Below are 27,057 nucleotides of genomic sequence, written 5' to 3'. Positions count from 1 at the left end.
AGGGGTGCCAGGGCAGGAGGGAGGGTGGGGCCTGCACAGAGAGGCCGGGGTTCCCCTGGACAGAAGTGGGGAGGGACAGAGAGCACAAAATATCCAGGGCTTTGTTGCTGAGTGGCAGGAGGTGTGCACCCAGCCTGAAGGGGCAAGGTAGGTGGGGCGTGAGCCCTGGGAGCCTCACAGAACGCGGTACTTGGGTACTGAGCCTCCTGCAGCGGCTCCACTTGCCTGTTGATTGCTGGGCCTGCATATGCCCTGCCCGAGAGCAGTGCTTTCACCAGGGCAGGCCTGGAGGCTTGCAAGAGGCCTGCTCGGTGGGACGACTGGCACTGCCCTTCCAGCCTGCCCCTCTGGGTGGGTCGCCACTGGGCTTCTTTGACCGTTCTGGTTGGGTAGGAGTGCGGGCAGCCCAGGTGAGGTCTGCTGGAGCATGCGGGCCAGGGTTGCCTGGCGCAAGGAGCGGCGGGCGTGCTGAGCCGGTGCACGCCGGGAAGGGAGGGGGCGCCGTGGGCTTTCCCTCGGGGGAGCGGTCCTGGAACGGGGGGCACTGCCTGCTGTGCGCTGCCGAGCCGCGGGGGGGGGCGGCTGGGAGAGCGCAGGCGCCCCTGCCGCGAGGGCCGGCAAAGAGAAAGCGGGAACGGGGCGGGCAGCCGCCTGCGAGGCCCGGGCGCCCTCCGGCCTCCCCGGGGCTTAGGCCGCCCGGCACAGTGGCGGGCAGTTCCGCCGGCGCCGGGACGAGGCCACCGAGGCGGAGACGGCCCGAGCGAGCGAGCCGAGCCCCGCGGCCCCGCCCGTCCCTGGCCGGCCAATGCGCGCGGGCGCTGGGCGGGGGCGGCGCCGATTGGCTGAGCCGCGGCCGCCTCGCGACTTTCAAACTCGGCGGCGCCCGGAGCGCGAGACCCGCAGCCCGCCATGGCCTCGCAGAACGCCGACCCCGGCGCCGTCCGTGCCCCCGGGAAGGCCGCCGAGCCCGGCGCAGGCGCGGCGCGGGGCTCGGTCCGCAGCAGGTAGGCGGCGGGGCGGGCGGGCGGGCGAAGGGGGGAGGGAGCGCGGGCGGCGCGTCGGTGCAGCTGCCCTAACCGTCCGCGCCGTCTCTCCGCAGGCTGCAGCAGGAGCTGATGACCCTCATGGTGAGTCTCCCGGTTCGGTGCCCCCGCCCCGCCAGGGGCCCCGCCCGCGCGGGAGGGGAGCAGGCGGCCTGCTCCCGCGCCCTCTAACGCCGCTCTCCGCCCCGTCTAGACGTCCGGCGACCAGGGCATCTCCGCCTTTCCCGAGTCGGACAACCTCTTCCGCTGGATCGGGACCATCCACGGCGCCGCGGGGACGGTAAGCCGGACTCCGCTGCGGGGCCCGACTGGGAGCCGCTGGCAGCGTGGGGTGGGGATCCTTCCGGCGCCTCCGAGGTGGCCGGAATTCCCGGGCCCCGCGGGCTCCCCTGAGCGGGCGCTGGACGGACTCCCTTCTGGAAGGGGAGGCGGGCTGCGGGGCTGTTGGAGCGGGGCAGACGCCCGCAGGGGTCGCTGTGAGCCTGGCCATCGCCGCCGCCCGCCCAGGTATACGAGGACCTGCGGTACAAGCTGTCCCTGGAGTTCCCCAGTGGCTACCCCTACAACGCCCCCGTCGTCAAGTTCCTCACCCCCTGCTACCACCCCAACGTGGACCTGCAGGGGAACATCTGCCTGGACATCCTCAAGGAGAAGTGGTCGGCCCTCTACGATGTCCGCACCATCCTGCTCTCCATCCAGAGCCTGCTGGGCGGTGAGTTGGGGCTCTGGGCTCCTGCTGCAGCAACACCCTCCCCGGCCCCACACAGGAAGGCCTGATGGTGACCCTAATCTAGTGGGGAGGGGGAGAGAATCTGAGACCGGTTCAGACAATATCTGGTCCAGTCTGCAGAGAACAGCATTTGATGGGTGCAAGGATGAGCTCGCTTTAGGGCTGGAGGGTGGCCTGCTGGGTACATTCAGGACTCTTCCCCCTGCCCCCCCCCCAAGTGGCAAGGGCTGCTCAGAGCATCATTTCAGCTCGCGTTGTAGTCCTGGCCTGTGCATGCAAGCTGGCTAGTTCACGCTTCTCATTAAAGTTCTTTTCCAAGCCCATTTTCAGTTTAGCAGCAAGGGGGGAAATCACTGAGGGAGCTAGCCAGCCAGCCACATGCCCGCACTCATCCCTCTCTGGGGAAAGGCCATGGCTCAGGCTGGGTAGTTCCTCTGTCGGGGGCCTTGCCAGTCAGGAGGATGTGGGAAAAGGGCAGCTGCTGCCCATCACCTCCCTGCCCCCGAACCACCTCCTTGTCCAGCAGAGCTGGGTTGGGGGTGGAACCTGACTATCCAAGGCCCTCAACACACTCCTGGAGTGAAGAAGAGGGGGGTGCCTGTTACTGCTTTCCTACATCTGGTGTGTTTCTGCTCCTTGGAAAGCACAATTCCTGGAGAAGCTCTTGATTCCCTCCCAGGCAAGCAGAGGCTTTCTAGAGGGAAGAGCTTCCTGTCCCTTGCTGATAGACTGGGGGGAGGGGGAGCAGAAGAGTTGAATGATTCCCCTGATGTCTCTCACCTCTTCCAAGCGTGGGCTGGTGCACTGATGGTTCCTCTTCCCAACCACAGAGCCCAACATTGAGAGCCCTTTGAACACGGATGCTGCAGAGCTCTGGAAAAACCAGCCAGGTTGGTGGAGCCAGCGGTGCTCATGGGTCTGTCTGGGGGGAGGGGGCCTTCCCTGGCACCACCTCGAGGTAGGGTTGGGAAAATCCTTCCTCTGCCTAAACTTGGGAAGGGGTTGTCAAGCCCTGTGGCACAACTGGCTTGGAGGGGCATCCAGTGGTCTGAGGCAGAAGGCGGTAGGCTTGTAACAGCTGGAGAGGAGTAGCAGCTCCCCCCAGGGAGGACATACAGAGGTTTTTCAGGGCAGTAATTGCCCCCTTCCCTGTGGAGAAGCACTCTGGATCCTGCCCTTTCCTCAGACTGAATGGAGCACTCAAGGTAGCTGTGCATAGCAGAAAAAAACCAAGTAAAATAGCAAGATGGCAAAAATAAAATGCAAAATGTGGTGATAGAGAAATAGTGCAACAAAACCCCAAAGGACCACAGGAGGGGGAGGAGGCAAGTCCCCGCTGGAGCTTTACTACTGTGACTCTCCCTACAGCCTACAAGAAGCGCCTCCATGAATCATATGCGAAACACGAGAAGAGCTGGGACACCTGACCTTGCGCCACCATCTGCCTTCCTGCCCGTCCGCCCAGCCGGTGTCTGCCCTCCCACTCCACCCTGGTGGTGTCTTCTTGTTCTTTCTCCCACTCCTTGCATGCTCTGGTACACGAGTGCTACATTGTATTATAGAGTGCTTTTAAATTTATTTGGCATTTTCTCCGATTGATTCATGTATAAATAAACAGGTTTGTTTTTCTAGATGGATGCCCAGATTCAGTGCCCTCTAGATTGGTAGTGGCCTTACCCATACATATCCTTGGCTATGCTGGGGCAAGCTCACAGCAGCCTCCCCTGTAGAGTTGGCTGAAAGGAGGGCTCCTTCCATGGACCCACCAGATGCGGACATGCGCTCCTGAACATGGGACACTGGATTCGTGTGAGGCTCTGGGTCAGATTGCATTAGCAAGCAAGCAAGCCTGTTTGTGCCATCTGGTTGGAATAGCAGAGCGTTCACAAGAGGCAGTTGACAAGTTGGGCAGAAATGCAGCGTGGCTCTCGCAACCGTCTCTGTCCTGGCCAGATAGACTTGATGTTGACAAGCTTTGCTGTGGAATAGTGAGGACCAGAAACTAACTTTCCTTGCAAAAACTGACAGCTGCTCTGAAAACTGGCATCTGTGTCTCGGGTGCTACTGCCCTGGCACAGGCTCTATTCCTTTAACCCATTGGGTCTTTTGCTGGCCTACTGGGCCTTGGCAAGCTCCTGACATGTCTCCATTTCCTGCCACTTACTGTTCAGCCCAGCAGCAGTGGAGGTGGTGGCATGTCTGCAACGTCACAAGGGTCTGGCCCTGATGGCAAACAAGTGAGAATCTCAGCCCAGAATGCTGCTGTAGGCATTTTGGGGGAGGGGTGCACACTGGACTTGAAGAAAGGTCTGCCAGATTGCAGTTCACCCTTGGAGTGGACCTGTCTCTGCAGGAGGGAAGGGGGGGCACTTCCCTGCTGTTGCAGGGGTCATTTTCCTGGCAGGCTCATTTGCATAGTTGCCGCAGCAGTGAGCAAGCAAGCGTGCATTGGGGGGCCAAGACTAGGTGGAGTATGTGCTGTGGCGGAAGGGAGGGCCTCATACCCAGAGATTTCGGGGCTCCAGGAAGCCCAGCTCCCCTGCTGTGCCTCTTTTCTTTGCAGGGATGGGAGTGAGGAGAGGTGGCCAGCTACCACAGCATGCTTGGAGGCGTTCCTCTGCTGCCACCACCCCCTTCCCCATGCAGAATGATTCCACAGCCTACCTTATCCTTAAGTGCTAGGGAAGAGCCTAAAACTAAAAGTATTTAAAAGATGGTAAAAAACACCCCTCCCGCTTGTGAATTTTGTGCCTTTCCTCTTCCTCCCTCCAGCTCTCCCCTGTGGGGCAGGGGCCCAATTCAGACGTTGCTTTGCAACCACATTGAAGCTGCCTGGTCTTCCTCCAGTTCCAGTCCTTGGCTCTTTATTGAAGTGTTACAAACCAGACTTGACGGTGTGGGTTAGAGAGGGGGCTGCAGAGCTGAGCTGCAAAGAAGTCTCTAAACCGCCCAGAGCAAGCGGGAACAGGAGTGTGGGAGCTCAGGAGGGTGGTGACAGGCTGGCGCAGAGGCGAGAGGGGGCTGGGGGCTGCTGCCAGTCCTGCAGGAATGTCCAGTCGCTTTACTGCACACCCTCCATCATCTTCAGGAACTCTGGAAATAGAAGCAGAATTAGCTGGGGAGCAGGAAGCCCTCACCCACCTAAGAACAGGCATGGGGGGGGGTCTTCCTGCAAGTGCCCTCCCACATCTGCAGCCTGGCTTGGTGCCTTCCAAGTCCATTTGGCTGGCAGGGAGCCTGGGGAGGGAGGTCAATCTCTGTCACCTAATGTCTACAGTGGGAAAAGGGAGGGTTCTCTGCATGCTTGAGTAGTACTGCTCTAGTCCAGTGGTTCCCAAATTTTTAGCACAGGGATCCACTTTTTAAAGTGACAGGACCCACTTAGGTTTACAAGACTTATAAAATAAGTTCACCATAGCAACTGCCTCAGCCTCTGTTCTGAACAGTTTTACTGTGGTGGGGAGAACCTGCAGGAGCATTTGTTGAGCTCCATCTGCAGCAGATCGGAACCATTGAGGTGCCCTTGCACTCTTCTTTGCCTGGCCTTCCCCAGGAGCCAAGACACGTTGGCCTAGTAAATGCAGACTTGTGGCTCAGTTTTCCATAGGGCTCTCCATTTTCCTGGTCAGCCTGGGGAGGGGAATTCTTTCACAAGGGTGTTTGGGGCTGAAGTGCGTTCAGTGGATCAGGACCATGCTGGTGGTGCTGCATTCCTCTTAGCCAGCCCTTCAAAATGTGAGGCACATTTGCCTACTTGTGAGTAAACATGCTTGTGCAGCTTAGCTACACTTTCCCTAGGCCTCAATAGGTTTTCCTGACTGGTGGGTCCTGACCCACAGTGTGGGTAACACTGCGCTTCTTGGGCGGAGGCGGGGGAAGCGCCTTCCGCGGTCGGAGGTCGTGTTGGGAGGCCAAGGCAGAGCACTCACCGTCGAAGTCGATGCGGCCATCGTTGTTCTTGTCGCCGTCCTTCATGAGCTCCTCGATCTCCTCATCGGTGACCCTCTCTCCGGAGGCGCGGAAGATCTCCACCAGTTCCTCGGCGTCCAGGTAGCCGTCGGCGTTCCTGCGGGGCAGACAGGCCGGCTGTTCCACGCGACGCGCCCCTCCCCGCCCGTCCCATCCCCAAGTGAGGCGTCGTGGCGGCCACGGATCCTGCACCCGGGGGCTGTGCGGTGGGTGCAGGGCGGGGGCCATCGAGGGCCCCGCTCCGCTCCCCCACCCCAGCGAGTCGCCGGCTGCTCCCATGCCCGCCCTGGCCGCGAAGGCCCTGCGGGGCGGGCAGAGGGGGGCGTGAGTGCCCCCGCACGCGCCCCCGGGCTGAGAACGAAGGAAGGGTCTGGGCCACAGCGCCGCCCTGGCGGGCCACGGGCGCGAGCACGGGACACGAGGGGCAGCCAGGGAAGGCGGGGCGGGACAAGAGGCCGAGCAAGGCCTCCCTCGCCCGGAGGGGGTAGGAGCGGGTGCTGCCGCCGCGGAGGGGCTGGTCTCTGCGGGGGGGGGGGCACAGCAAATGCAGGGCTTTCCAGCTTGCTGCTTGCGGCCCTGGCAGGGCGCCTGCCTCACTGCTGCGGGCTGAGCCGAGCTGGGCAACCCGGTCGGATGCCCCTGGCCACACTGATGTCCGTGAGTGCTGCGCCTGCGCGGGGAGGCGTCGCGGGAGGGGCTGGCTGGGCCCGGAGCTGCAGAGCGCTGCTCACAGGCCTGGTGCCAGAGAGGCAGGGCCGCCCAGAGGTCGCAGGCTCCGGCCCTGCCGGGTGATGCCCGGTGCGCAGGCACACGCACCAGGGCAGGGCCAGGTCTCACCTGTCGAAGATGCGGAAGCACTCGGCCAGCTCCTCCTCGCTCTTGCCCTTGGCGTCCTCCTTCATCTGGCGCACCATCATGACCAGGAACTCCTCAAAGTCGATGGTGCCGCTGCCTGCAGGGGGAGGCCGGCTCAGAAGCTGGGCGGTGGTTCGTGCCCCCCTCGCCCACCGCACCGCTGCCGCCGCTGCTCACCATCCTCGTCCACCTCCTCAATGATGGCATCCAGCTCTTCCTTGGTAGGCGTCTGGCCCAGCATCCGCATGACTGTGCCCAGCTCCTTGGTGCTGATGTCTCCGCCACCGTCCGCATCAAACATGTCGAAGGCGGCTTTGAACTCTGCCGCAGAAACACGGCATGGGCAGGTGGGCAGCTGGGCTCAGACCAGGCTCCTGCCAGCCCCACCTTCACTGCACAGGCCCCTGTGTAGCGGGGCAGGTGCCCCTCCCCCGTCTCCATCCATGCCCTTTGCTTCTGCCACCTCCCCCCCCCCATCAGCGGCTCCATCAGAAGCAGGCAGCTATGTCCACTCTGGACCTCCCCACAAACCCTGTCCTGCCTCTGCTCCAGCCACGCACCTGAGACAAACTAGAGGAGAAGGCCTCTTGGAGTCATTCTCCAGTTCAGGCTGGGATAGATCTCAGGATCCCACCAGTGACTAGTGGCTCCTGGCCAGGACTACTTCCCAAATGGACACAGTGGGGCCAAAGGGGCTGGCATAAGTGGGAACCACTGTGTCTCCCTCTCTGAGCAACGGGGCTGCTACTTTCCCACAGACCTGCTAGGCAGAGCTGGGGGGCAGCAGCCAAAGGGCCTGCCTTGGTTTGGCTGCAAGTCTCCAGCCTGGGCCAGGGGCTCCTTGGTTGAGTTACGTGCCCAGAAAACCGAGCCTGCAGGGGGGGCTTAAAACTCACCCGCAATCATTTCCTCGCTGAGGTAGGACCGAGCCTCCGCCTGCTGGTCCGTCTGCAAGACAAGCAGAAGCAGTCACCACGAGGGGGGGGCAAGGGGAGGCCCAGTGAGACCTTGCCTGGGAGACAGCGCGTTCCTCCTCTTCAGCTTCTGCCTGGCCAGAGCCTCACACGCTGCTGCAAGAGCCCCGTTCTTCCTGCCGGGAGCAGCAGGCTGCAGCGGGCCCTGGTGCTGCAGAGTTGTCCCCGGCCAGCAGGTCTACTAGAGACCTCCCTTGCAAAGGCCCGTGGTGTTGCTGGAAGGGTGGGCCTGGAACCTTCTCAGGCTCCCTGGAGACCCCATTCTCCAAGGAACTTGGGGGCTCCCAGGGCCCAGCCCGCTGATCCCCCAGGGTCTGCCTTGTTGGTGTGGGGCCGAGGGAGGGATTGGAGAGGAAGGAAGATAGGAGAGGAGCCAGCAACCAGGACAACAGAGTCTCCTCCCTGCCCATGTCTTTGGAGAGGCCCCTTGGGTCATGCTGGGGCTGTGCTCACGAAGCCCCCAGGAGGGCAAGACCAGAGTCAGCCTGGTGGGGCTTCAAGCCAGCCGGTTCCGGGGCTGGCGCGGCTGCCTCTCAGCAGCTGGGGGTGGGTGCCCTGCTCCAGCCACTCTGCAGTGTCCTTGGCAGGCAGCAGATCCCTTGGGGGAAGAGGAGCGCCAAGATGTTCCCTGATTCCCCCAGTTATTCTTAGCTGTGCCCAGGCCTCCTTCTAGGGCACTTGGCCGGCCAGCTGCATCGACACCTGTTGGCTGCCAGATTGGATTACCCCTTCGCAGCCCCTTCTCCTGACCTCCGGCTCATCTTCCCCTCAGGAGAGCACCGTCCTTGCTGGGCCCCCAAGGCCCCCCTATTCCAGGCCAAAACCTTGCCCTGCCCCAGCAGAAATGGGCTAGGCCCCCTCCCTCTCAGTGTTCAGACTGAGCAAGATTCACCCATGGCCCCTCTCTGGCTCCACTCTCCTGGGCTCCCCGTTTCCCCTTTCCCGGGACCCCTCCGAGCTCCTCCTCATCACCATCATCAGAAAGAAGCCCTCGCCTTGGCAGTCAGGATCTGCCCCCAGGTCCTGGCCCTCCACCCCCACAAGTTCCCCACATGCCCCAGCAGCCTCAGCCAAGGGGTCTGCCTGCCCCTCGGCCCCACACAGAGCCAGAGTCAGCTTGCTTGACTGCGCTTGTGTCCTGGCAGCTCTCGCCACGCCTGTGCTGGCCCCGGGCCCCGGTGCCGGCCTGTCCCGTCAGACGCACGACCAACCAGTCCACCTTGCCATCCGTGCACATGCCGCGGGCTGGTCCGGCATCCCGGGAGGAGGTCCAGCTCCAACCGTCCTGGGCGCCGCCTTCCAAGTGGGCCTTCCAGCCCGTGGTCTTACCATGCTTACCATGTTGGCAGGCAACAACCCACAGCACCCCACAGAGAAAGAACCACCTCTGCGACCCTCTCCGCTCCAAGCAGGTGGCAGGCGCTTCCCCCCTGGTCCTGGCCCTCCAATTTGTACTCTTCCCTTCCAGGAGGCTCCCACCCAGGCCCTCATCATTGGATGGCCACAGAGGCAGCTCTCCCGCTGGCCAATCACCTTCCTCCTTGCCTGCGGATTGGCTGGTGGGCCATTTTACCAAATTTAGCCAAGCCACTCCTGGCAGCAGAGAAGGGGGGAAAGGAAGAGGGATGGTCCGAGAGCCAGAGGAAGAAACCCAAGCCCTTTGGCGGGGACAGCAATGAGCAGAGAGCAGGCGGGACATGCACCTGCCACAAGCCAGAACAGTGAGGGCTGAAATAGAAGCAGCGGCCCAGCTCTTCCCCCCACCCACACCCACCCCATTTGAAGAGTGGAGGACTGACTCCATTCCCAGCACACTCTCTTGAGGCGGGGGAGGCATCCAAGGCCCTGGGACAACTGGGCATCTGCGGAGCAGAGCTGGCCAACATGCCCCTCCCCTTTGCCCTGGCTGGTGAGAAGGGTTATGGGGGCGCTGACCTTTCTGTTGCAGGAGTCCAGCAGTGACCCTTGGCGCCCAAGGCCTGTTCATGGAGCCAGTCTTACTTACACCAGGATCCAGTTTCCTCTCTGTTTGGGACAGGAACAAGAGTGCAGAGAATCTGCCCCCAAACCCGCAGGCTGCCAGCAGTGGAGCCAAAGCGAGGAAGGAGCTGCAGGACCCAGAGGTGGCCGGCGGGAGAAGCCTCGCTCTCTGATGAATCAGTCAGAACAACTGCCCGGGCCCATGTGGGGTCCTGAGCTGATCCTAGAAACAGGCCCAGGCAAAGTGCAAAAAAGAAAGCGTGGAAGGGCCTGGGGGTGGGGGAGCCCAGTCCAAAGTGGGCCGAGGGAGGGCCCTGACTGATGGGAGCAGGTGGACACCCTGGGCCTTCCCGCCCCCTATTAATAGACATTCCTAAGGGAGCTGTGGAGGAGGCCAGTGGGGCAGCTTGCTAAATAAGGCAGGGAGGTCCAACACGTCCCCCACCTAGAAGCATCACCAAATGCAGGCTTGGCAAAGAGGGCCCTGCCAAGTGGGGCAGGGGGTGCCTTTGTGTCCCAGGGGTGCAGTCTTAGTGGCAGGTCGTGGATTCTGGAAATCGCTGCTCCCCCTGCCCTGCAGCCAGCATTGAAGTTCCCCTGAAATTCTCCCCAAACATCCATTCTTAGGGGGTGCAATGCAGGGGCAGGGGAGGGAGCTACACCAGGCCGGGATGTGCCCCTCCCCCATCTCAGCACGGCTGGGAAGAGCCCCTTTCTGTGGCCTCCGCAGTTCTAGACCGGGGTCTCTCAACTTTTCGGCCAAAGGGCCACATAAAATATCTGGCAAGGTGTCGAGGGCCGGGAAAAAAATCAAATATAAAATTTAAATAAATACATTAGGCTTCTTTGCTGGCACAGGGCCTGGCGCTCCTCAGTGCCTGCTCAGCAGCGCTGGAGCCACAGGTTGGGGCTGCGTTCAGGAAGGGTCCCGGGGAGGAGGGCGCAATGTCTGGAAAGACAGTAGGCAGTTCCCAGTCCTTGGGTGAGAGAGGAAAGAGGAGCTAAAGCGAGCACCGGCAGGCGCATAATCACCAACAGCGAGGCCAAGCAGGGCATGCAGAAGGAAGCGTCGGAGCTCCTGAGACCCAGCCAGGTCTGCCCTGGATTCCCAGCACAAGGTTGTCCCAGAGCCTCTGCTGGCTCCTGCACTGCTCCTCCCAGCGCAAAGTGGGTGCGTCTCTGGTCCACCCAGGGGGGTCAGGGAATCCGCTGCTCAGCTGGGGTTCTGATCTGGACTCGGATGAAAGCAGCTCCTGCTCAGGTGTGTTTCCTCTCTTGATTATGAAACGCAATCGCCTGCTGCACAGCCGACATTCCTGACACAGGTCAGCCGTGAAGGGAGCTGCACTGCTGCAAAGATGCAGGATGTCTTTATGGAGTCAAGACAACCGAGTCTAGCACCCTCTGAATCCAGTGGCCTGCGGTGAAGTCATCCTCATGCACAGGAGCAGTGAGCTTGCTAGAGCGGTTGTCTTCCTCAGTGACGTCCCTGGCACAGCCTTGGCCTCTGGCAGTGCCTCATCTGGACCTGCGGAAAGGCCTGGGCGCCACTCGTGACGTCCCGACAGGACGTTGTGCTGCTCTTTGAGAAGACCCCAATTCATGTCCACATGTCGGCATGAGTTCAAAGTCCAGTCCTGAGCAGGAACGTCTCTCGCTGACAGTGTGCCTTTTTCGTACCTTGTAACCAGCAAAGGGGTCCACACACACAGCTCACCTGGGCAGTATGACGCAATGGGAAGGCTGGTGACATCCAAGGGGCACTTAGGCACAGCACAAGCCCCCACCAAGGGCCTCCCCACTCCCTGGGCCTCCAGTTTCTCTGACTGGGCAGCAAGGAGCCCTCATCTGGCTTTGCAGGCCAGGGTGCCATCAACTTGGGGGGCTGGGACCTTCCCGTTTCCAATGGACCCTTCCCGTTTCACAGCGGTGGGCCCCTGTGAGATTCAGGAAGCTGGACTAGATGGGCCTATGGCCTGATCCAGTGGGGCTGTTCTTGTGTTCTCCCCTTGTGCCCCTGGCAACTCTCCTTACTCCACCAGGAAGCTCTCAGAAGTGCCTGTGGCTCACGTGGGTATGTTCCAAGAAGCAAAATGTTCCAGGCAAAGCTGCTCCCAAGCCAGACAGGCCTGCTCTGCATGGTCTGAGGCATTTGACAGGTGGCCCAGAGCAGGAGGCAAGCCCCTGAAGATGCTGCCAAAAAGGGCCCGTCAAGAGCCCTCCAATCCATTGCTGTTTCAGCAGTTCCGAGTACAGGCCTGGAGCCCCAATTTTCCTCCAGAATAAAAACCTTCTTCCTACTCCTTGCGCTGTGAACTGGAGGTCCTGGCTGGTCAGTCCCACCCTCCCAGTCAGACCACCATCCTCGCTGTGGCCTGGTGGGTCCTTTGCTATGGAGACAATGGCAGAAGGAGCAAAGAAGAGCTTCCAAAAGGCATCAGAGAGGCACACCCTTGCCAGCCACCCTCCAGTGCCTAAGCAACAGGTAGCAGCTGGCAGTGTGGGGTGACCTGCTGCCGCTTTGCTCACAGGGGCAGAGCCAGTCAGTGTCTGGCAATGGGGAGCCCCCCCCCCCACTCTGTGATAGCACAGGTCATGCACATTCCACCTGACATGAAGGTTGCTTGTTATGTTTGTGTGGTCAATGCAGAGTGCTTCCTGTTGGAAAGCAGCGCCTTTTGTGCTCCCTCCGCCCGCTCTTGCTGCCCCATGTGCCTTCAGCAGTCCTCCCTTCCAGGCCAGCCCAGCCCAGCCCAGCATGGATGCTAAGACCCATCTCTTCCCGTGTGCTCAAGTCGGGCTTTGGGAAAGGGGCCGCCTGTCAGCAGAAAAAGCCATCCCTGCTGCTTGCTGGGTATCAGTGAAGAGCTGCCGCTCTCCTGTGGGCCTGCTTCTGGCAGCTTCTGGTTCTGTCTGCGCCTGTCTCCAGCAGCCACTCCTGTGTTCTGGCAGCCAACTCCTGCCTGGCATCCTCCTGGGAACAAGTGCACGAGCTCCCCTGCCACTGGGCCTCTTGGCAAGGTTACAAGTGCAGCATGTTTCTGTCGACCACTGCATGTCTCTGACTGGACCTGCCTCCCAACCCCCAAGTCTTATCCCCTGCCTGTGTCTGTGTCAGATGTCTCACTCACCCACATGGGGCTCCGTCCAAAAGTGCTTGTAATAAACAGATCCATGTTATTTCTTCAGCTTCATCATTTAATTTCTCTCACTTTACAGGGCGGAAAGAGAGTCTCTGCCCCATTGGGCTTACAGTTGATGTATGCTGACACACAGAGACACAAAGGAAGGTGGAGGCAGGTGGCGCAAAGTTGCAGCCATTCTTTCAGTTCCACGTAGGAGGGACCACGGACTAAGGGCCAAATCCTACCCAGTTTTCCAGTGCCAATGGGGCATGCCCTGCAACCTGTGGTAGGGGGGCAGCCACAGAGGCCTCCTCCAGGTAAGGGGATGTTTGTTCCCTTTCCTCGGGGCTGCACTGCAGCTGCGTCAGCTCCTGAAAGCTGGATAGGATTGGGCCCTAAGGCAGTGCCACAGGTTGCCTGAAACAGGCAGGTGTGAGCAGGGAATGGAGGAGTCTGTGAGGCGCATCAGGAGGCAGCCAGGCAAAGCAGACGAGGCCACGGAGCACAGGCGGGCCACGGGAGCAAGAAGAACGAGGAGCGCACAGGTCCTGCTGCCCCCCCTCTTGCCAGTCCCCCAACTAGCTACCACCATGAAGGCCCCCAGCTGAGGACAGCAGGCAGGGGAAGAAAGTTTGCTTGGGAGTGGGCAGGAGGGCCGGCCGCCACAGGGAAGGCCCGGGGTGTTGGGCCCTGGAGGCACTCGACCAGCAGGAAAGCTGGCGGAACAGATCTGGGATGGAAACCAGCCAGGCTGGCTCCAGCCCAGCGGGGAATGGGGAACTGCGGCCTCCCTGCTTATGACCCCACAGTGGTCCTTGGTGCTGTCAGCATTCCTGGGGAAGGTTCCTCAAGCTCTGCTGCTTCCTGCCTCTTCTCCCGGGCCACCAAATACACAGCTCTGGGCCAACTGCCCTGGTCACGCTTTGCACCTCTACCCACAGTGGCTTCTGTTGGCCCCCACCTTTCTACCATAGAAGTCACCATGGCTCCTTCATGGTCCTGCTCACCTTCCGGGGCCTGCCTTGCACTGCCACTGCGGCTCTTCAGAATCTCGACCCTTCCCCTTCCTCAGGTGCCTTGGTCTGCATCCACCTCCTCCTGCAACACCCACAGGCAATTCCCCCAGCCCGGACTTGTTTGCCCTGCTGGCCCCAGGACCTGTTTGGCCAGCCTTGGCTCCTGCTCTCCATTTGACCTGTGCACCTCCACCTGTGTGTGGGGGGAGTTAGCCTTTTCCAACTTCATTTGCCACAAAGGAACCCTCCGTCTCTGTGGTCAAGCAATATTTCACCTCTGGAAATCAGAGCAGACCTGGGTATTTGATTCTTTGATTCTCAGCAGCAGCTGGCCTCTCTGCCCTCCTTGCTTTGGACTTCGGCTTTTTCTTCTGTACCAAAGCAGAAGATCCATGCCCCTCCCTCTTACAATCTGCCCTGATGAATATCCCCCTGCAATTCTCACCTATTTTTCCCTATTTTTGGATGCTTCTAATCTTCCAGGGGCTTGTGTGCTCATTCAGCAGCCTAAAAGCTGCTGGGACACTTCCCTGCAGCTGAACTAGTGTGCATTGTGAAGTTTGATACAGCGTCTGGAAAGTAAAACCAAACCTCAACATCAGGCTTTTGTATCTATATTGGGAAAAAGCACCAGAAGAAAACAAAACTCAGTAAAAGCCTTTTGTTTCTGTCCGACTCATGATTTCTTCCTTTTTCTATGGCTGTTTTAAGAAGAGATACGCTGTACAAATATTAGCAAAACCAACTTGTGTCCCCCTTGGAAGAAAAACCCAGGTTCCTTCCCTCTCCCCAGGAACCAAAAGAGTTGTAAATTGGAAAAGAGGCAGAAGTAAAAGTACAAACAAAAATCAGGTTTGGCTCACTGGGGTGTGTAAAGTTCATAACATAAGAACATAAGAACAGCCCCACTGGATCAGGCCATAGGCCCATCTAGTCCAGCTTCCTGTATCTCACAGCGGCCCACCAAATGCCCCAGGGAGCACACCAGATAACAAGAGACCTCATCCTGGTGCCCTCCCCTACATCTGGCATTCTGACTTAACCCATTTCTAAAATCAGGAGGTTGCGCATACACATCATGGCTTGTACCCCATAATGGATTTTTCCTCCAGAAACTTGTCCAATCCCCTTTTAAAGGTGTCTAGGCTAGACGCCAGCACCACATCCTGTGGCAAGGAGTTCCACAGACCGACCACATGCTGAGTAAAGAAATATTTTCTTTCGTCTGTCCTAACCCGCCCAACACTCAACTTTAGTGGATGTCCTCTGGTTCTGGTATTATGTGAGAGTGTAAAGAGCATCTCCCTATCCACTCTGTCCATCCCCTGCATAATTCTGTATGTCTCAATCATGTCCCCCCTCAGGTGTCTCTTTTCACGATTTGTTCCAGTTTTCCTCTCTCTTTGCTGTAAGAAGTTGCACACAATCATTAGCTCTGGACAACCTTTTTACTTTCTCTGTGAAGAATGTTTTGGAACACCTAATCTTATGTGCTCAATAAGAATGTAAGCAAAGCCAGCACAGTGACTTTCTGCTACTGTATTAAATGTTATTGCCTCTTCTCTAATCGTTTCAGCAAACCAACTGACAAGCAAGCCATGTACAGAGTTCTGAAACAACACCAGTCCTTTAAGGTTGGTCCAGAAAAAAAGAAGAAAAAATGGAATCAAGAGCTACATGACCTGACAAAAGGAAGGTTGAGCTAACTAACTGGGAGTACCAGATGTGGCCAAGCCAGCAGCATATCTCTCTCAGAACAATAAATTGTATTAATTAAGCCTCTAAAATCTAAAGAGGACTCCTAGAGTAATATGCTATGAGACAAAGCTTGGCCTGTTACCTTCTCAAGAAGAATGGTACATGTGCAAAGTGCCTTCATCACATTTTGGCAGAAGTCACACGTACGAAGCAACCAAATTGATTTCCATCATGACATCTTTTGGTAGAATGAAGTTGCTGATCTCCTGACTAAAATATGCAACTCATCTCTCAAAACGGCCATGGTGCCAGAAGATTGGAGGATAGCAAATGTCACGCCTATTTTTAAAAAGGGAAAGAGGGGGGACCCGGGAAACTATAGGCCGGTCAGCCTAACATCTATACCGGGTAAGATGGTGGAATGCCTCATCAAAGATAGAATCTCAAAACACATAGACAAACAGGCCTTGCTGAGGGAGAATCAGCATGGCCTCTGTAAGGGTAAGTCTTGCCTCACAAACCTTATAGAATTCTTTGAAAAGGTCAACAGGCTTGTGGATGTGGGAGAACCCGTGGACATTATATATCTGGACTTTCAGAAGGCGTTCGACATGGTCCCTCACCAAAGGCTACTGAAAAAACTCCACAGTCAGGGAATTAGAGGGCAGGTCCTCTCCTGGATTGAGACCTGGTTGAAGACCAGGAAACAGAGAGTGGGTATCAATGGGCAATTTTCACAATGGAGAGAGGTGAAAAGTGGTGTGCCCCAAGGATCTGTCCTGGGACCGGTGCTCTTCAACCTCTTCATAAATTATCTGGAAACAGGGTTGAGTAGTGAGGTGGCAAAGTTTGCAGACGACACCAAACTTTTCTTTACTCAGCGTGTGGTCGGTCTGTGGAACTCCTTGCCACAGGATGTGGTGATGGCGTCTGGCCTGGACGCCTTTAAAAGGGGATTGGACAAGTTTCGGGAGGAAAAATCCATTACGGGGTACAAGCCATGATGTGTATGCGCAACCTCCTGATTTTAGAAATGGGTTATGTCAGAATGCCAGATGCAAGGGAGGGCACCAGGATGCAGGTCTCTTGTTATCTGGTGTGCTCCTTGGGGTATTCGGTGGGCCGCTGTGAGATACAGGAAGCTGGACTAGATGGGCCTATGGCCTGATCTAGTGGGGCTGTTCTTATGTTCTTATGAGTGGTGACATCCTTTTGACATCCTTTTGACATCCGAAGCGGAGTGAAGCAGGGCTGTGTTCTTGCACCAACCTTGTTTGGGATTTTCTTCGCTGTCCTGCTGAAGCAGGCCTTTGGAACTGCAACAGAAGGCATCTATCTCCGGACCAGATCAGACGGAAAGCTCTTCAACCTCTCCAGACTGAGAGCAAAATCCAAAGTCCAGCTGAAATGTCTGCGTGACTTCCTCTTTGCCGACGATGCAGCTGTCACTACCCACTCTGCCAAAGATCTCCAGCAGCTCATGGACAGGTAGACCACAGCTGCGATACAAGGACATCTGCAAGAGGGATCTGAAGGCCTTAGGGATGGACCTCAACAAGTGGGAAACCCTGGCCTCTGAGCGGCCCGCTTGGAGGCAGGCTGTGCAGCATGGCCTTTCCCAGTTTGAAGAGACACTTTGCCAACAGTCTGAGGCTAAGAGGCAAAGAAGGAAGGCCCATAGCCAGGGAGACAGACCAGGGACAGACTGCACTTGCTCCCGGTGTGGAAGGGATTGTCACTCCCGGATTGGCCTTTTCAGCCACACTAGACGCTGTGCCAGAACCACCTTTCAGAGCGCGATACCATAGTCTTTCGAGACTGAAGGTTGCCAATACTATGAGTGGTGAAGACCAGAAGTGATTGTGAGGAGCTCCAGAAGGATCTCTCCAGACTGGCAGAATGGGCAGCAAAATGGCAGATGCGCTTCAATGTCATTAAGTGTAAAGTCATGCACATTGGGGCAAAAAGTCAAAACTTCACATATAGGCTGATGGGTTCTGAGCTGTCTGTGACAGATCAGGAGAAAGATCTTGGGGTGGTGGTGGACAGGTCGATGAAAGTGTCCACCCTGTTGGATGAATCTTAAAAAGTGGTTTCCTCTTTGGGGGGGGGGGAAGCAGAGTAGCTTCAGCAGCAGACCCCCCCTCTTGCTGGGAATCAACCCAGGGAAGCTCCCACACCCGGCTGACTGCTAATCAAGAAAGACAAACGACAATGGCTGTTTGAAGTTGCAAAAGAAGTCATTTACTAACGGTTCCATAGAAGCATGTTTACAGCATCTGATTATGATCAGAGGTTTCCCTAACTTGAGATAGCAAGGCCCTAAAAGCTGCCTCGCCGTGCGTGCCATGTGGTCAAGATGGCGGCGCCAGCAGAGCCCTGCTGTGTGTCATCTTGTCAGGTCAGTGGTCAGTGTGGAAGAGAGGTAAGAGAGGGCATGCTCGGAGCAGAAGGGAAGGTTATAGGGTCTGGGCCACACCCCCACATAGGTCACAAAGGGGACAGGTAAAGTGTATGGTCACTGGGCCATAGCTTAACCCTTTCAGGACAGTATCCTGCCACCTCTGGACAGCAGATGGAGTTGCTCCAAACTCCAACACACCCAATGTGAGGCAGCAGTAAAGAAGGTCAATTCCATGCTTGGGATCATTAGAAAAGGTATTGAGAACAAAACGGCTAATCTTATAATGCTGTTGTACAAATCAATGGTAAGGCCACACCTGCAGTATTGCGTCCAGTTCTGGTCGCCGCATCTCAAAAAAGATATAGTGGAAATGGAAAAGGTGCAAAAGAGAGCGACTAAGATGATTACTGGGCTGGGGCACCTTCCTTATGAGGAAAGGCTACGACGTTTGGGCCTCTTCAGCCTAGAAAAGAAGCGCCTGAGGGGGGGAATGATTGAGACATACAAAATTATGCAGGGGATGGATAGAATGCATAGAAAGATGCTCTTTTGCCTCTCACATAACAGCAGAACCAGAGGACATTCACAAAAGTTGAGTGCTGGGAGAGTCAGGACAAACAGAAGAAAATATTTCTTTACTCATTGTGTAATTAATCTGTGGAACTCCTTGCCACAGGAAGGGGTGATGGCATCTTGCCTGGATGCCTTTAAGAGGGGATTGGACAAATTTCTGGAGGAACCTGCGTTCAGGTCAGGGAGGCAGCCCCCACACCGAGCCTGGCGGGGGGGGGGCGCGTGGTGACGCTGGAGTTCAGCGCTTCCCGGCGGCCGCTCTGCCCAGCTCCCCCAGCCCGGCCGGCGGGCCTCGCCAGCTTCGCGGCACCTGCGCCACGGAGCAACCCCAGACCCCGCACACGGGCGCGCCACGCAGCCCGCCCAGCTGGCGGGGCTCGGAGCTCCCCGCGCGGGTAGGCCGCCGGTGGTCGCCTGCGCCGCGGAGTCCGGAGCAGCCCGAGAAGGCCGCCACTCTCCGCCGTGCCGCGGAGCCTCCCCGGACCGGGAGGAGCTGCGCTCGGGCCGCCTCGCTCGCCCCGCCCCTGCCCGCCCGGCGGGGGTCTGGGGCCGCTGGCGGAGGAGCCCCGTGCAGGCGAGCCGAACCGCCTGCCTGCCGAGCAGCGCGGCCGGGGGGAGGAGCGCGGCAGTGACTCCGCATTGGCGGTTCCGCCGTCGCCAGGCGGATCGAGCCGGCGGCCCTCGCAGTCCGGCAGCCCAGCCGACGCGCGGAGCCGGAGCGGCGCCCCTGCAGGTGACGCGAGCGGGCGGAAGGAGCGCAGGCTCCGAGCATGTGCAGAGGGCGCGGCCGGAGCCCCCTGGCCTGGGCGGAGGGTCTCCGGCGGGCGGGCGGCTCGGCCTGCCGCCCAGCGGCGCTGCGGCCCGCAGAGAGCCTCTCCAGGCGGGTCCTGCGGCTGCGGCCCCGACGCCCCCTCGCTCGGGCGGCGCCGGGCTCCGTGCCCTCCCCCTGCGCAGAGTGCGGCCCTGCGTCGCGCGCCGAGGGCCAGGGGCCTGGCTCGGGGCCTCGCCCGCGCCCGCCCGCCTACTCATAAGTAAGTCCCATTGGAGTCGGCGAGGGTGGCGGCCGAGCCCGCCCCGTTCCAGGCTGCAGGCCCGTCTTCGGTCCGGCCAGGGGCGGATCCAGTGTTTGTGCTGGGGCGCCGCGAGCACTCGCCGGCCGGCCGGGGAGACCGGGCTCCTGGCTGAACGCCCGCCCGCCCCTGCGGCCAAGGCTCGCCAGGCAGGCTCGCCCCCATACCCTGGGCTCCCATTGCAGCCAGTCTCGCCGACGCCCCCTTTTGTTCCCCATCCCAGCGGGCACAGCAGCTTGGGGGGCTACGCACCCATGGCCCCCCTTGGACCCGCCCCTTCCCAAGGGTGTGTTTGTGCGTGTGGCCTTGAGCCCGCGCAGTCACGCCTCCCTGCAGAAGGTCCTGGGCCACAGAAGCAGTGCTGGGGACCAGCAAGACCCTCCACTGAGGCGGGGAGAGGGACGGGACGGACAGCAGGTGCCGAGCGCTCCGCAGCATCTGGGAGAGCCCAAAGGCGACTCCAGGAACACAGAGCTGCCCGAACTGCTGGGATGCAGGAGCCCCTCCCCCACCCCACTCAGTTGCCCTTCTGTACATCCTGGTTCGGGCTCAGACCAGTCAGGAAAGACACTGCTTCCTCCTCAGTCCTGGCATCCTGCTTGCTCCAGGCATCTTTTTGCAATGGTACCACCAATGGCACCTGCGTGAGTCGGACCCCACCCCACCCCCAGGACAATTGTGTCCACCCCTGGGCACCAAAGTTTAGGTGAGAGCAACTTGGGGGGGGGGGGAATGAGGACCACCACGTCCCCCAGGGACAGTTGGGCATGTTCAGTTTGGAAGAGACATCCATGGAAAGGGAACACGGCCATGATCTGCAGACCTGTGGGGGGCTCTGATGTGGAGTAGTGGCTCCAGGCACAGGGTAGGGCCAGGACAAAGGAGTTCAAATCACCACAGGTTATGTGGGCAAAGGTTGTCGCCTGAATGGGCTTATTGAACATTCTTTTTTCTTTTAATTTTTTAAAATACTGCCTGTATGGCACTTAAAGCAGGAAGCTCTGCTGAGCAAATGTTCAGACAACAATTTTTTCCAGTGTACCTGCTGAGGCCTTGATGAAATCAGAGACACGGCTTGAGGAGCAGCCCTGGCTCTTAGTGGTCATTCTGAGGTCTTCCAGTCCAGGGGGAGAAGGAACACTGTAGGTCTGGGGGTGATCAGCAGCAGCAGCAGCAGCTTAGAGCAGCCATTTGCAACCACTGTGCCATGGCACACTGGTGTGCCGCAGATGGTCTGCAGGTGTGCCACAAGAATTTGGGGAAGGATCATTTGTTAGTAGGGCTGCTGGGGGATGTGAGCCATTGCTGTCATTGTGGTGTGCCTTGCCAATTGTCAAAAAACTGATGGAGTGCCTTGATTTTAGTGCCTTGTCAGTGTTCCATGAGATGAAAAAGGTTGAAAATCACTGGCTTAGAGCCTGTCTGGCTTTGGTGGGGAGGGAGAGCCATGGGGCTGGAGGGAGAGCTGTAGCAGGGTTGGGTCTTGACAGCCAACTGTAGCAGGGGAGGGTCTTGACAGCCAGGCTCTCCCCCTGCAGGTGCAACGCAATGGCATCCCACCTCTTGCACCGGTTGCGGCACGCACTGACTGGAGAAGGGGACCAGGAGGGCCTGGCAGGCTGCAGCCTGGAGGTGGATGACTTTCCAGAGAGCTCTGAGCTGGAGGACGACACAGAGGGCCTCTCCACTCGACTCAGTGGGACACTGAGCTTCACCAGCAACGAAGAGGATGGGGAGATGGAGGAAGTACAGAACACCCCTGTGGCAAGGCCAGAGGCGGGGGGCCCCCTGGAACCAGGCACACGTGGTGATGCCACGAACAGTGGAGGTGGGTGCCTGGAGTTGGTGGAGGACTAAGAAGGGAATGGGGGCCGCAGAGAGTCCTGCTGGATGAGACCTGTGGACCACAGTGGCCAGTCAGGGCACGAATCGAGTCACAGAAGTCCTTGGCCACCCCCCCCCCCAGCAACAAGCCTCAGTTCCAACTCTCCACTCTGACGAACGCCCCCCCCCCGACATTCCCTTTTTGAGGGAACCTAAATTGGTGGCTGTGGGCGCCCTCGTGTGGAGTGCAATGCCGTGGATGAGCACTGCACTGCTGCGGGAAGCACTCTGCCAGCCCTCCAAGGTCTCTGGCCAGCTTCCAGTCTCAGAGATGCAACAGCTTAGAATGGAAGAAACTGCATCTCTGCCCCCCGCATGCTTGTGGAGCAATCCTGTGCCAAAGTTGCACCATTGCTGCTCCGTTGAGTTGGTTCAAGAACTCTCATACCCTGAACCTGCCTGGCACACCAGGGAGGGGGAAGGCGAGGGCCCAGGCTCTCCCTGCTGGCAAACCTGCCGGCATCCGTGGGAGCCCAGCCCCAGCTCATCAGCCATGGGGTGGTGGCCCAGCATCAGCCAGGCACGCACGGAGCCGGTGGCCACAAGCTCCCCAGCCTGATGGTGCTGGCCAGAGGCACCCCACCAGCAGGGACAGGGCAGGCACAGCTTCACTGAGCAGCTGTTGCTTGGGTGACTCCCACTGGCAACCCCCAGGAGTGAGCCACACAGCAGCAGCCTGCACTGCCAACTGTGGAGACATGCCACAATGACACCCCCCCCCCCGTTATTGTAGGAGGAGGTGAAAGCAAATGACTCGAGAGTCTGGCACCAGGGTTCAAGCTCCCTTAGACCAGGCGCTCAGACACCCACTTCTGAGACATCCTTTCCGATTGCTGCAAACCGCCCTCCCAGGGTGCTTCCCCACTGTTACCTCGACTTCCTGCCCACCTGTGTGCTAAGCATGTGCTGCAGAGCTCCTTGCTGCGCACCCTGGCGCCTGGCTGGAGCTTTAGCTCTAGGATTGGCTGCCGTGCAGTCTGTATCCTGTGTTCCACGGGAGAAACATGGGGGGAATGGGGCGCAGGGGTTGAACAGGGCTGCTCTCCTACCCCTTTTCTGTGTTTTCCAGTCTTGTGTCAACCTAGCAGTTTGCTGAGGCGTGCTGGAGCACATCTGTCATGCAGGAGGCTTAGAACGAGGTGTGTGCTAGCGCCTCTCAGCCCCCCATATCTCCCTCCACTGGTGGCTTGTGCAGACAGCACAACGCTAGTAGGGAACATACATTTGTGCAGCACTGCCGCTTTGCCCTCACTGGCCACTGCCAGGGCTCATGTGGTCAGTGTGCATTTGCCTTAGTGTGGGTGGGAGGGGGAAGGCACATGGGACCTGCAGGAGCTCCACAGTGGAGGGGGGGCGGCTGCCCTTCACTGTCACTGCAGGGCAGGGCAGTCCACAAGGCAAGGAGAGGCCACAAGGGCTGCTCCAGGCTCTACAAACATGCTCAGTGGTGCCCGAGTTCTAGTCGCTGACTAGGTGCCCACACGCACCGGGTCCACCTGGGTCTGAGGCTCCCAGTTCAGCAGAGACGAACAAGGCTGCCACCCCTGCGTGTTGCAATGGCTTGCAGGCCCTTGGCTGGTTTGCTCTGGGGCAGGGAAGGCTATGCGGGCCAGAAGGTAGAGCCTCAGCTAGAGCTGCATCTAGACCCCAGAACCCTGTGTCAGTGGCTGCCATTTGCTCTCTCACCCTGTCTCCTTCTGTCCTCCCATCCCCACTCCTGCACACTGGTGCAGAGCCCAGCTCCACCTTGGCTGAGCATCGGGGCAGCAACATGCTGACGCGGCAGCTGCAGGAGCTTTGGCGAAAATCGCGCAGCAGCCTCCTGCCCCAACGCCTCCTCTTCGAGGTCACCAGCACCAGTGTGGTCAGCGAGCGCAACTCCAAGTATGTGGTGAGTGCCTAAGAGAACAACGCAGAAGCTCGACCTGCAGGAGGCTCTTGGATGTGGGGGGGAGCCACCACCAATGGGGCAGCCTTGGGGGCTGCAAGGGCAGGTGGGCAGAGAAGCAGGCTTTCCGTGCGCCGCTCTGGCCTGGCCTGGCTCCCTGCACAGGAGTCCAAGGCCACACGTTTCCTTCCCCCTTTTTGACCCCACCAGCCCATTAAGTGCATGCGGGGAGGTGGGGGTGCCTGGTGGCCCTGGCCCTGACTTCTGTCTCTCTTTCCTTCTGCTGCGGCTGGGGCACTGCTGGCTCAGAGGAGCCTCAGGTAATTGCTACCATCCCTGTGGGAGGCCTGTGTCCTGGGACCGCCTGGAGAGGGGTGGGCTGTGGCCAGGCCCCCCCTTTGCAGGGAACGGAGCTGCTTCTTCCTGGGTAATGCCCCTCACTCGCTCTCCCCCCCCCAGCTCTACACCGTCTACCTGATCCAGACAGGGCACTTTGACAGAGCACCTGCCATGATTGCCCGTCGCTACTCGGACTTTGAGCGGCTTCACCGCTGCTTGCGGCACCACTTCAGTAGCGACCTGGCCAGCGTCTCCTTCCCTCGGAAGCGGCTTCGACACAACTTTGCTGCCAAGACCATTGCCAAGCGCAGCCGGGCGTTTGAGCAGTTCCTGGCTCACCTGCACTCATTGCCAGAGATCCGCCGCTCGGCAGAGTACCTGGAGTTCTTCTTCTTGCGTGACCTGCAGGGGGCACAGCAGCTGACCTGCAGTGGCAAGTACCAGGAAGCCCTGCTGGCCTGGACCAATGCCCGCCGGCTGCAGGACAAGCTGGGGGCCTGCCATTCCGGCCACTTCCTGCTGACTCTGGCAGGCCTGGCTGTCTGCCAGCAGGAGCTGGCCCAGTTTGGTGCAGCCCACGCCTCCTGTGAGCAGGCCCTGCAGTTGCTGGAGGCGCAGGACAGGCACCCACTCCTGGTGCCCTTCCTTCAGACCCACCTCCATCTGGCCTGGCTGCTGGGCCTGGACAAGGGCCGAGCGGAGGCCTGGCTACGGGACCTGCAGGAAGCCAGCAGGGCTGGGCCACAGCCACCCTCTCTGAAGGAGCTCCTCCTCAAGCATCCGCTGCCCTGAGTCGAGGGGTGAAGGGACTGAGAAGGACAGCCACAGGCTGGGCGTTGCCTTCCATGAGGAACAGGCACTGGCATTGGGATTGAGAGGGATGGGGGAGGGCTGGAGTGCCCAGCTTTGCTTCACCTGAGCTGACCTGCCACGGCAGGGAGCCTGGTTCCCTGGGGCCTGCCTGCCTGCCCCCTGCCTGAAGAGCAGCCACCGGGGTTTTGCAAGAGGCAGGCTCTTTTAGACAGGACTCGACTGCTCCCAGTAGGGAATGCTGCTGTTACCTGAAATGCTGAAAGGGACGGCAACATTTGGTGGGCTGTTCTGACATTGACACCAGTGCTGCAAGAGGTCCCAGGGAGAAGTCTGCTGGTTGGGACCCTCCTCTTGGGCAGGGAAAAGAGGAGTGAGGCAGCAGGTGCCAAGGAAGTGAGGCCTCCATCTCTGCCTGAGCAGAGAAACTTCTAGGGGACAGCCCCCAGCAGCTCCCTCTTTGAATGGTGCAGTGCTGCAGAGAAGGGACAGATCCTTCACTGCCACTGCTCGCCCACCTCAGCCCCTGGAGAACAGAGCCTTGTGGATAGTTCCAGTCACTTTATTAGCAATAGAAAGGAAAGCCGCTTGCAGGCCAGGGCTGAAACTGACGTACAGAATAAAGCGGATGCCACCAATGCTTCTGTGTGTGGGTGTCCATGTGCCTCGCCGACTGAGCCCATCTCCAGCTGACTGGGCGGCTGCTGCCACAACCACCCAGGTGAAAAAGCCTGGGCCAAGTCCACCAGGACACCTCTGCTTGGGCCACCACCTTGCAGGAGTGGAAAGTGCTCGCTACAACTTGCTGCTGGGGGAGTGCTCCGGAACACGGATGACTCCTTCCTGGGCACAGCTGGCAGCCAGCACGCCGTCCCTGCGCCAGAGCCGTCCCTGTACCAGCCCTCGGCACCCACCTGCACAGAAGAGGGAGAGTCGCTGCAGCACAGCTCAGTGCTCAGGCAGGGCTTGCTGTCTGCGCCCCCCCCCGCTGCCCTCCCCTGCACCACATACCTGCCCAGGGGCTCTCGCACTCGTACAGCATCCAAGTGTCTGCTCGGAAAGGGGCGTGAAACCACATAGAGTGATCCAGCGAGGCCATGAAGCTGACCCGGTGCTGCTGGTGGGGCAGCAGGGCAGTGCGCAGGAAGGCGTAGTCCGAGATGTAGGCCGCCACGCAGCAGTGCAGCTTCATGTCGCAATCCCCTGCAACACAAAGTTGCCTGCTGGAGTGGGAGGGGGGCTCTGGTGTGGGGGTCCTGAGGGTGTCAGCAGTACGTAGAGCCCCTCCCCCCAGCGTGCCCATGGCCCAGAGATGCAGGCAGATGGCAGCCTTGCAGGGTCAACTGGTTCTGGGCTGGGAGCTGCTGCAGCCACAAGTCCCCCTCTGCTGCATGATCTTCCAGCCTACACATTGGTCCCCACTGACATCAGGATATCGCCACATTTCCAGAAACACTTGTGAGGTTTTTTCTTCTCCCGGAGCCCCAAAGGAGGCTGGGATCTCCTTGGAGGCTGAGTGGCCCTGCTGGGCTGGCAAGTGGCTGTGGCTGAAGCCGTGGTCCCGGCTTACCGATGTGTCCTCGGGCCCGCACCCAGAAGAGCTGCTTGGGTTCCTGGGGGTGCTGGTGGAAGACGTCCGGGGGGTTCACCAGCTTGATCTCAATGGGCACCTCCTGCGCCAGCATGTTGCGGAGCCCCCGCCTGTACCTCTCCAGGAGGTTGGGGTCCCTTGGAAGAGGAAGGGGGGTTAGGCAGCTGTGCCTCCAGTGAGGTTGGGCGTCCCCGGAGTGGGGGCTCCTGGGGCTGCTTCCCGACAGGCTGGGCGCAGAGCGGGAGCTGCTGGCGCAGCAGCGGGGGGGGGGCTCACCGGAGGTACTTGCGCGCGAGCTCCTCCTGGCCGAGCAGCTCCTCGGGGGGCGGCACGTCGGGCATGCGGAACTGGTGCCGGAGCGGGCTGGGCTGCGCGCGCTGGAAGGAGGCCTGGCACACGAGGATGGGCTGCCCGTGCTGGACCGCCTTGACGGTGCGCACCGAGAAGCTCCTGCCCGTGCGCGTCCGCTCCACCTGGTACAGCACCGGCACCGCCGGGTCCCCTGCGGGCGGGCGGGCGGGCGGGCGTCAGCGCCGGGTCCTGCGCCGCTGCGCTGCCCTGCCCGGGGGGAGGCGAGCAGGACAGCTGGCCGCGGCCAGGCAGGCAGGGCCGGCCGGCTCGCGGGGGAGGGGAGGACGGGAGGTGAGGGGGGCGCGCTCACCTTCCCGGACGAAGTAGCAGTGCAGCGAGTGCGCCTGCAGCTCCGCGCCCACCGCCCGGGCCGCCGCCACCAGCGCCTGCCCCACGATCTGCCCGCCGAACAGGCGCCGCGTCGCCGGCACCCAGTGGTGGCGCCCCCTGCGGGCGAGAGGGGAAGGGAGGGAGGGTCAGCCCACGGCCGATCTCGCCCCTCCCCCGAAGCGCCCCGCCCACCCGCACCCACCGGAAGAGGTCCAGGTCCAGAGGCTCCAGGTTGAGGACGCTGGTGACGAGCACGCTGCGCAGGTCCCGCCCGGGTTGGGCCGCCTGCTCCGGCTCCGGCTCCCCGTCGGTGCGCGCCGCCATCTCGCGCGCCGCTGGGTACTGCCGCCCGCCCGCCCGGCCGCGTCCTGTGGGAGGGAAGCCCCGCCCCTTCCCTCCCCGCCGGCGCAGGCGGGCTCCTCCGCGC

General features: G+C 59.9%; 4 protein-coding genes across 6 annotated transcripts; 2 read left to right on the top strand and 2 right to left on the bottom strand.

Annotated features, from left to right (window-relative positions):
* The first annotated feature begins 100 nt into the window (after positions 1 to 100).
* UBE2C (ubiquitin conjugating enzyme E2 C) lies at positions 101 to 3,406 on the top strand. 3 transcript variants are annotated; one of them, XM_066623181.1, is made up of 6 exons: positions 101 to 147; positions 1,100 to 1,127; positions 1,237 to 1,323; positions 1,551 to 1,755; positions 2,604 to 2,663; positions 3,142 to 3,406. In XM_066623181.1, exons 2-6 carry the CDS (start codon positions 1,116 to 1,118, stop codon positions 3,198 to 3,200), a joined length of 423 nt encoding a protein of 140 aa, XP_066479278.1. In that variant the 5' UTR covers positions 101 to 147; positions 1,100 to 1,115; the 3' UTR covers positions 3,201 to 3,406. The 3 variants fall into 3 exon arrangements, with proteins under 3 accessions (XP_066479278.1, XP_066479277.1, XP_066479276.1); XM_066623180.1 differs by lacking the exon at positions 101 to 147 and adding an exon at positions 340 to 410; XM_066623179.1 differs by lacking the exon at positions 101 to 147 and adding an exon at positions 887 to 1,004.
* On the bottom strand, positions 3,299 to 7,557 carry TNNC2 (troponin C2, fast skeletal type; the record flags this gene model as incomplete). The annotated part of the gene is made up of 5 exons (XM_066624764.1): positions 3,299 to 4,866; positions 5,703 to 5,839; positions 6,580 to 6,694; positions 6,775 to 6,918; positions 7,494 to 7,557. Coding segments are annotated over 5 exons (492 nt in total), but the record flags the coding sequence as incomplete, so codon positions are not given.
* An 11,355-nt stretch (positions 7,558 to 18,912) lies between these two features.
* Positions 18,913 to 24,998, top strand: SNX21 (sorting nexin family member 21). Its single transcript, XM_066623809.1, has 4 exons — positions 18,913 to 19,100; positions 20,976 to 21,265; positions 23,055 to 23,212; positions 23,669 to 24,998. The coding sequence occupies exons 2-4, from the start codon at positions 20,986 to 20,988 to the stop codon at positions 24,338 to 24,340; spliced, it is 1,110 nt and encodes a 369-aa protein (XP_066479906.1). The 5' UTR covers positions 18,913 to 19,100; positions 20,976 to 20,985; the 3' UTR covers positions 24,341 to 24,998.
* ACOT8 (acyl-CoA thioesterase 8) lies at positions 24,900 to 27,041 on the bottom strand. Its single transcript, XM_066626272.1, has 6 exons — positions 26,833 to 27,041; positions 26,611 to 26,747; positions 26,226 to 26,451; positions 25,929 to 26,086; positions 25,370 to 25,561; positions 24,900 to 25,272 (listed from the first exon to the last, which is right to left on the bottom strand). Exons 1-6 carry the CDS (start codon positions 26,952 to 26,954, stop codon positions 25,154 to 25,156), a joined length of 954 nt encoding a protein of 317 aa, XP_066482369.1. The 5' UTR covers positions 26,955 to 27,041; the 3' UTR covers positions 24,900 to 25,153.
* Positions 27,042 to 27,057: the final 16 nt, after the last annotated feature.

This window comes from Tiliqua scincoides, chromosome 4 (genome assembly GCF_035046505.1).
Source record: "Tiliqua scincoides isolate rTilSci1 chromosome 4, rTilSci1.hap2, whole genome shotgun sequence".
In the NCBI taxonomy this organism is placed as follows: Eukaryota; Metazoa; Chordata; class Lepidosauria; order Squamata; family Scincidae; genus Tiliqua; species Tiliqua scincoides.
The sequence above is the reverse complement of the archived record's forward strand: the minus strand, read 5'-3'. Positions and strand labels throughout refer to the sequence as shown.

Bases quoted from the DNA above. Each gene is read 5' to 3' on its own strand.
- UBE2C (XM_066623179.1), top strand. From the start codon at position 910: ATGGCCTCGCAGAACGCCGACCCCGGCGCCGTCCGTGCCCCCGGGAAG. The intron at 1,005-1,099 runs GTAGGCGGCGGG...GTCTCTCCGCAG, and splicing joins CGGGGCTCGGTCCGCAGCAG to GCTGCAGCAGGAGCTGATGA. The intron at 2,664-3,141 runs GTTGGTGGAGCC...CTCTCCCTACAG, and splicing joins GCTCTGGAAAAACCAGCCAG to CCTACAAGAAGCGCCTCCAT.
- SNX21 (XM_066623809.1), top strand. From the start codon at position 20,986: ATGGCATCCCACCTCTTGCACCGGTTGCGGCACGCACTGACTGGAGAA. The intron at 21,266-23,054 runs GTGGGTGCCTGG...ACACTGGTGCAG, and splicing joins TGATGCCACGAACAGTGGAG to AGCCCAGCTCCACCTTGGCT. The intron at 23,213-23,668 runs GTGAGTGCCTAA...TCCCCCCCCCAG, and splicing joins AGCGCAACTCCAAGTATGTG to CTCTACACCGTCTACCTGAT.
- ACOT8 (XM_066626272.1), bottom strand. From the start codon at position 26,954: ATGGCGGCGCGCACCGACGGGGAGCCGGAGCCGGAGCAGGCGGCCCAA. The intron at 26,087-26,225 runs GTGAGCCCCCCC...TCCTCTTCCAAG, and splicing joins CTCGCGCGCAAGTACCTCCG to GGACCCCAACCTCCTGGAGA. The intron at 25,273-25,369 runs GTATGTGGTGCA...TCTTCTGTGCAG, and splicing joins GTGCGAGAGCCCCTGGGCAG to GTGGGTGCCGAGGGCTGGTA.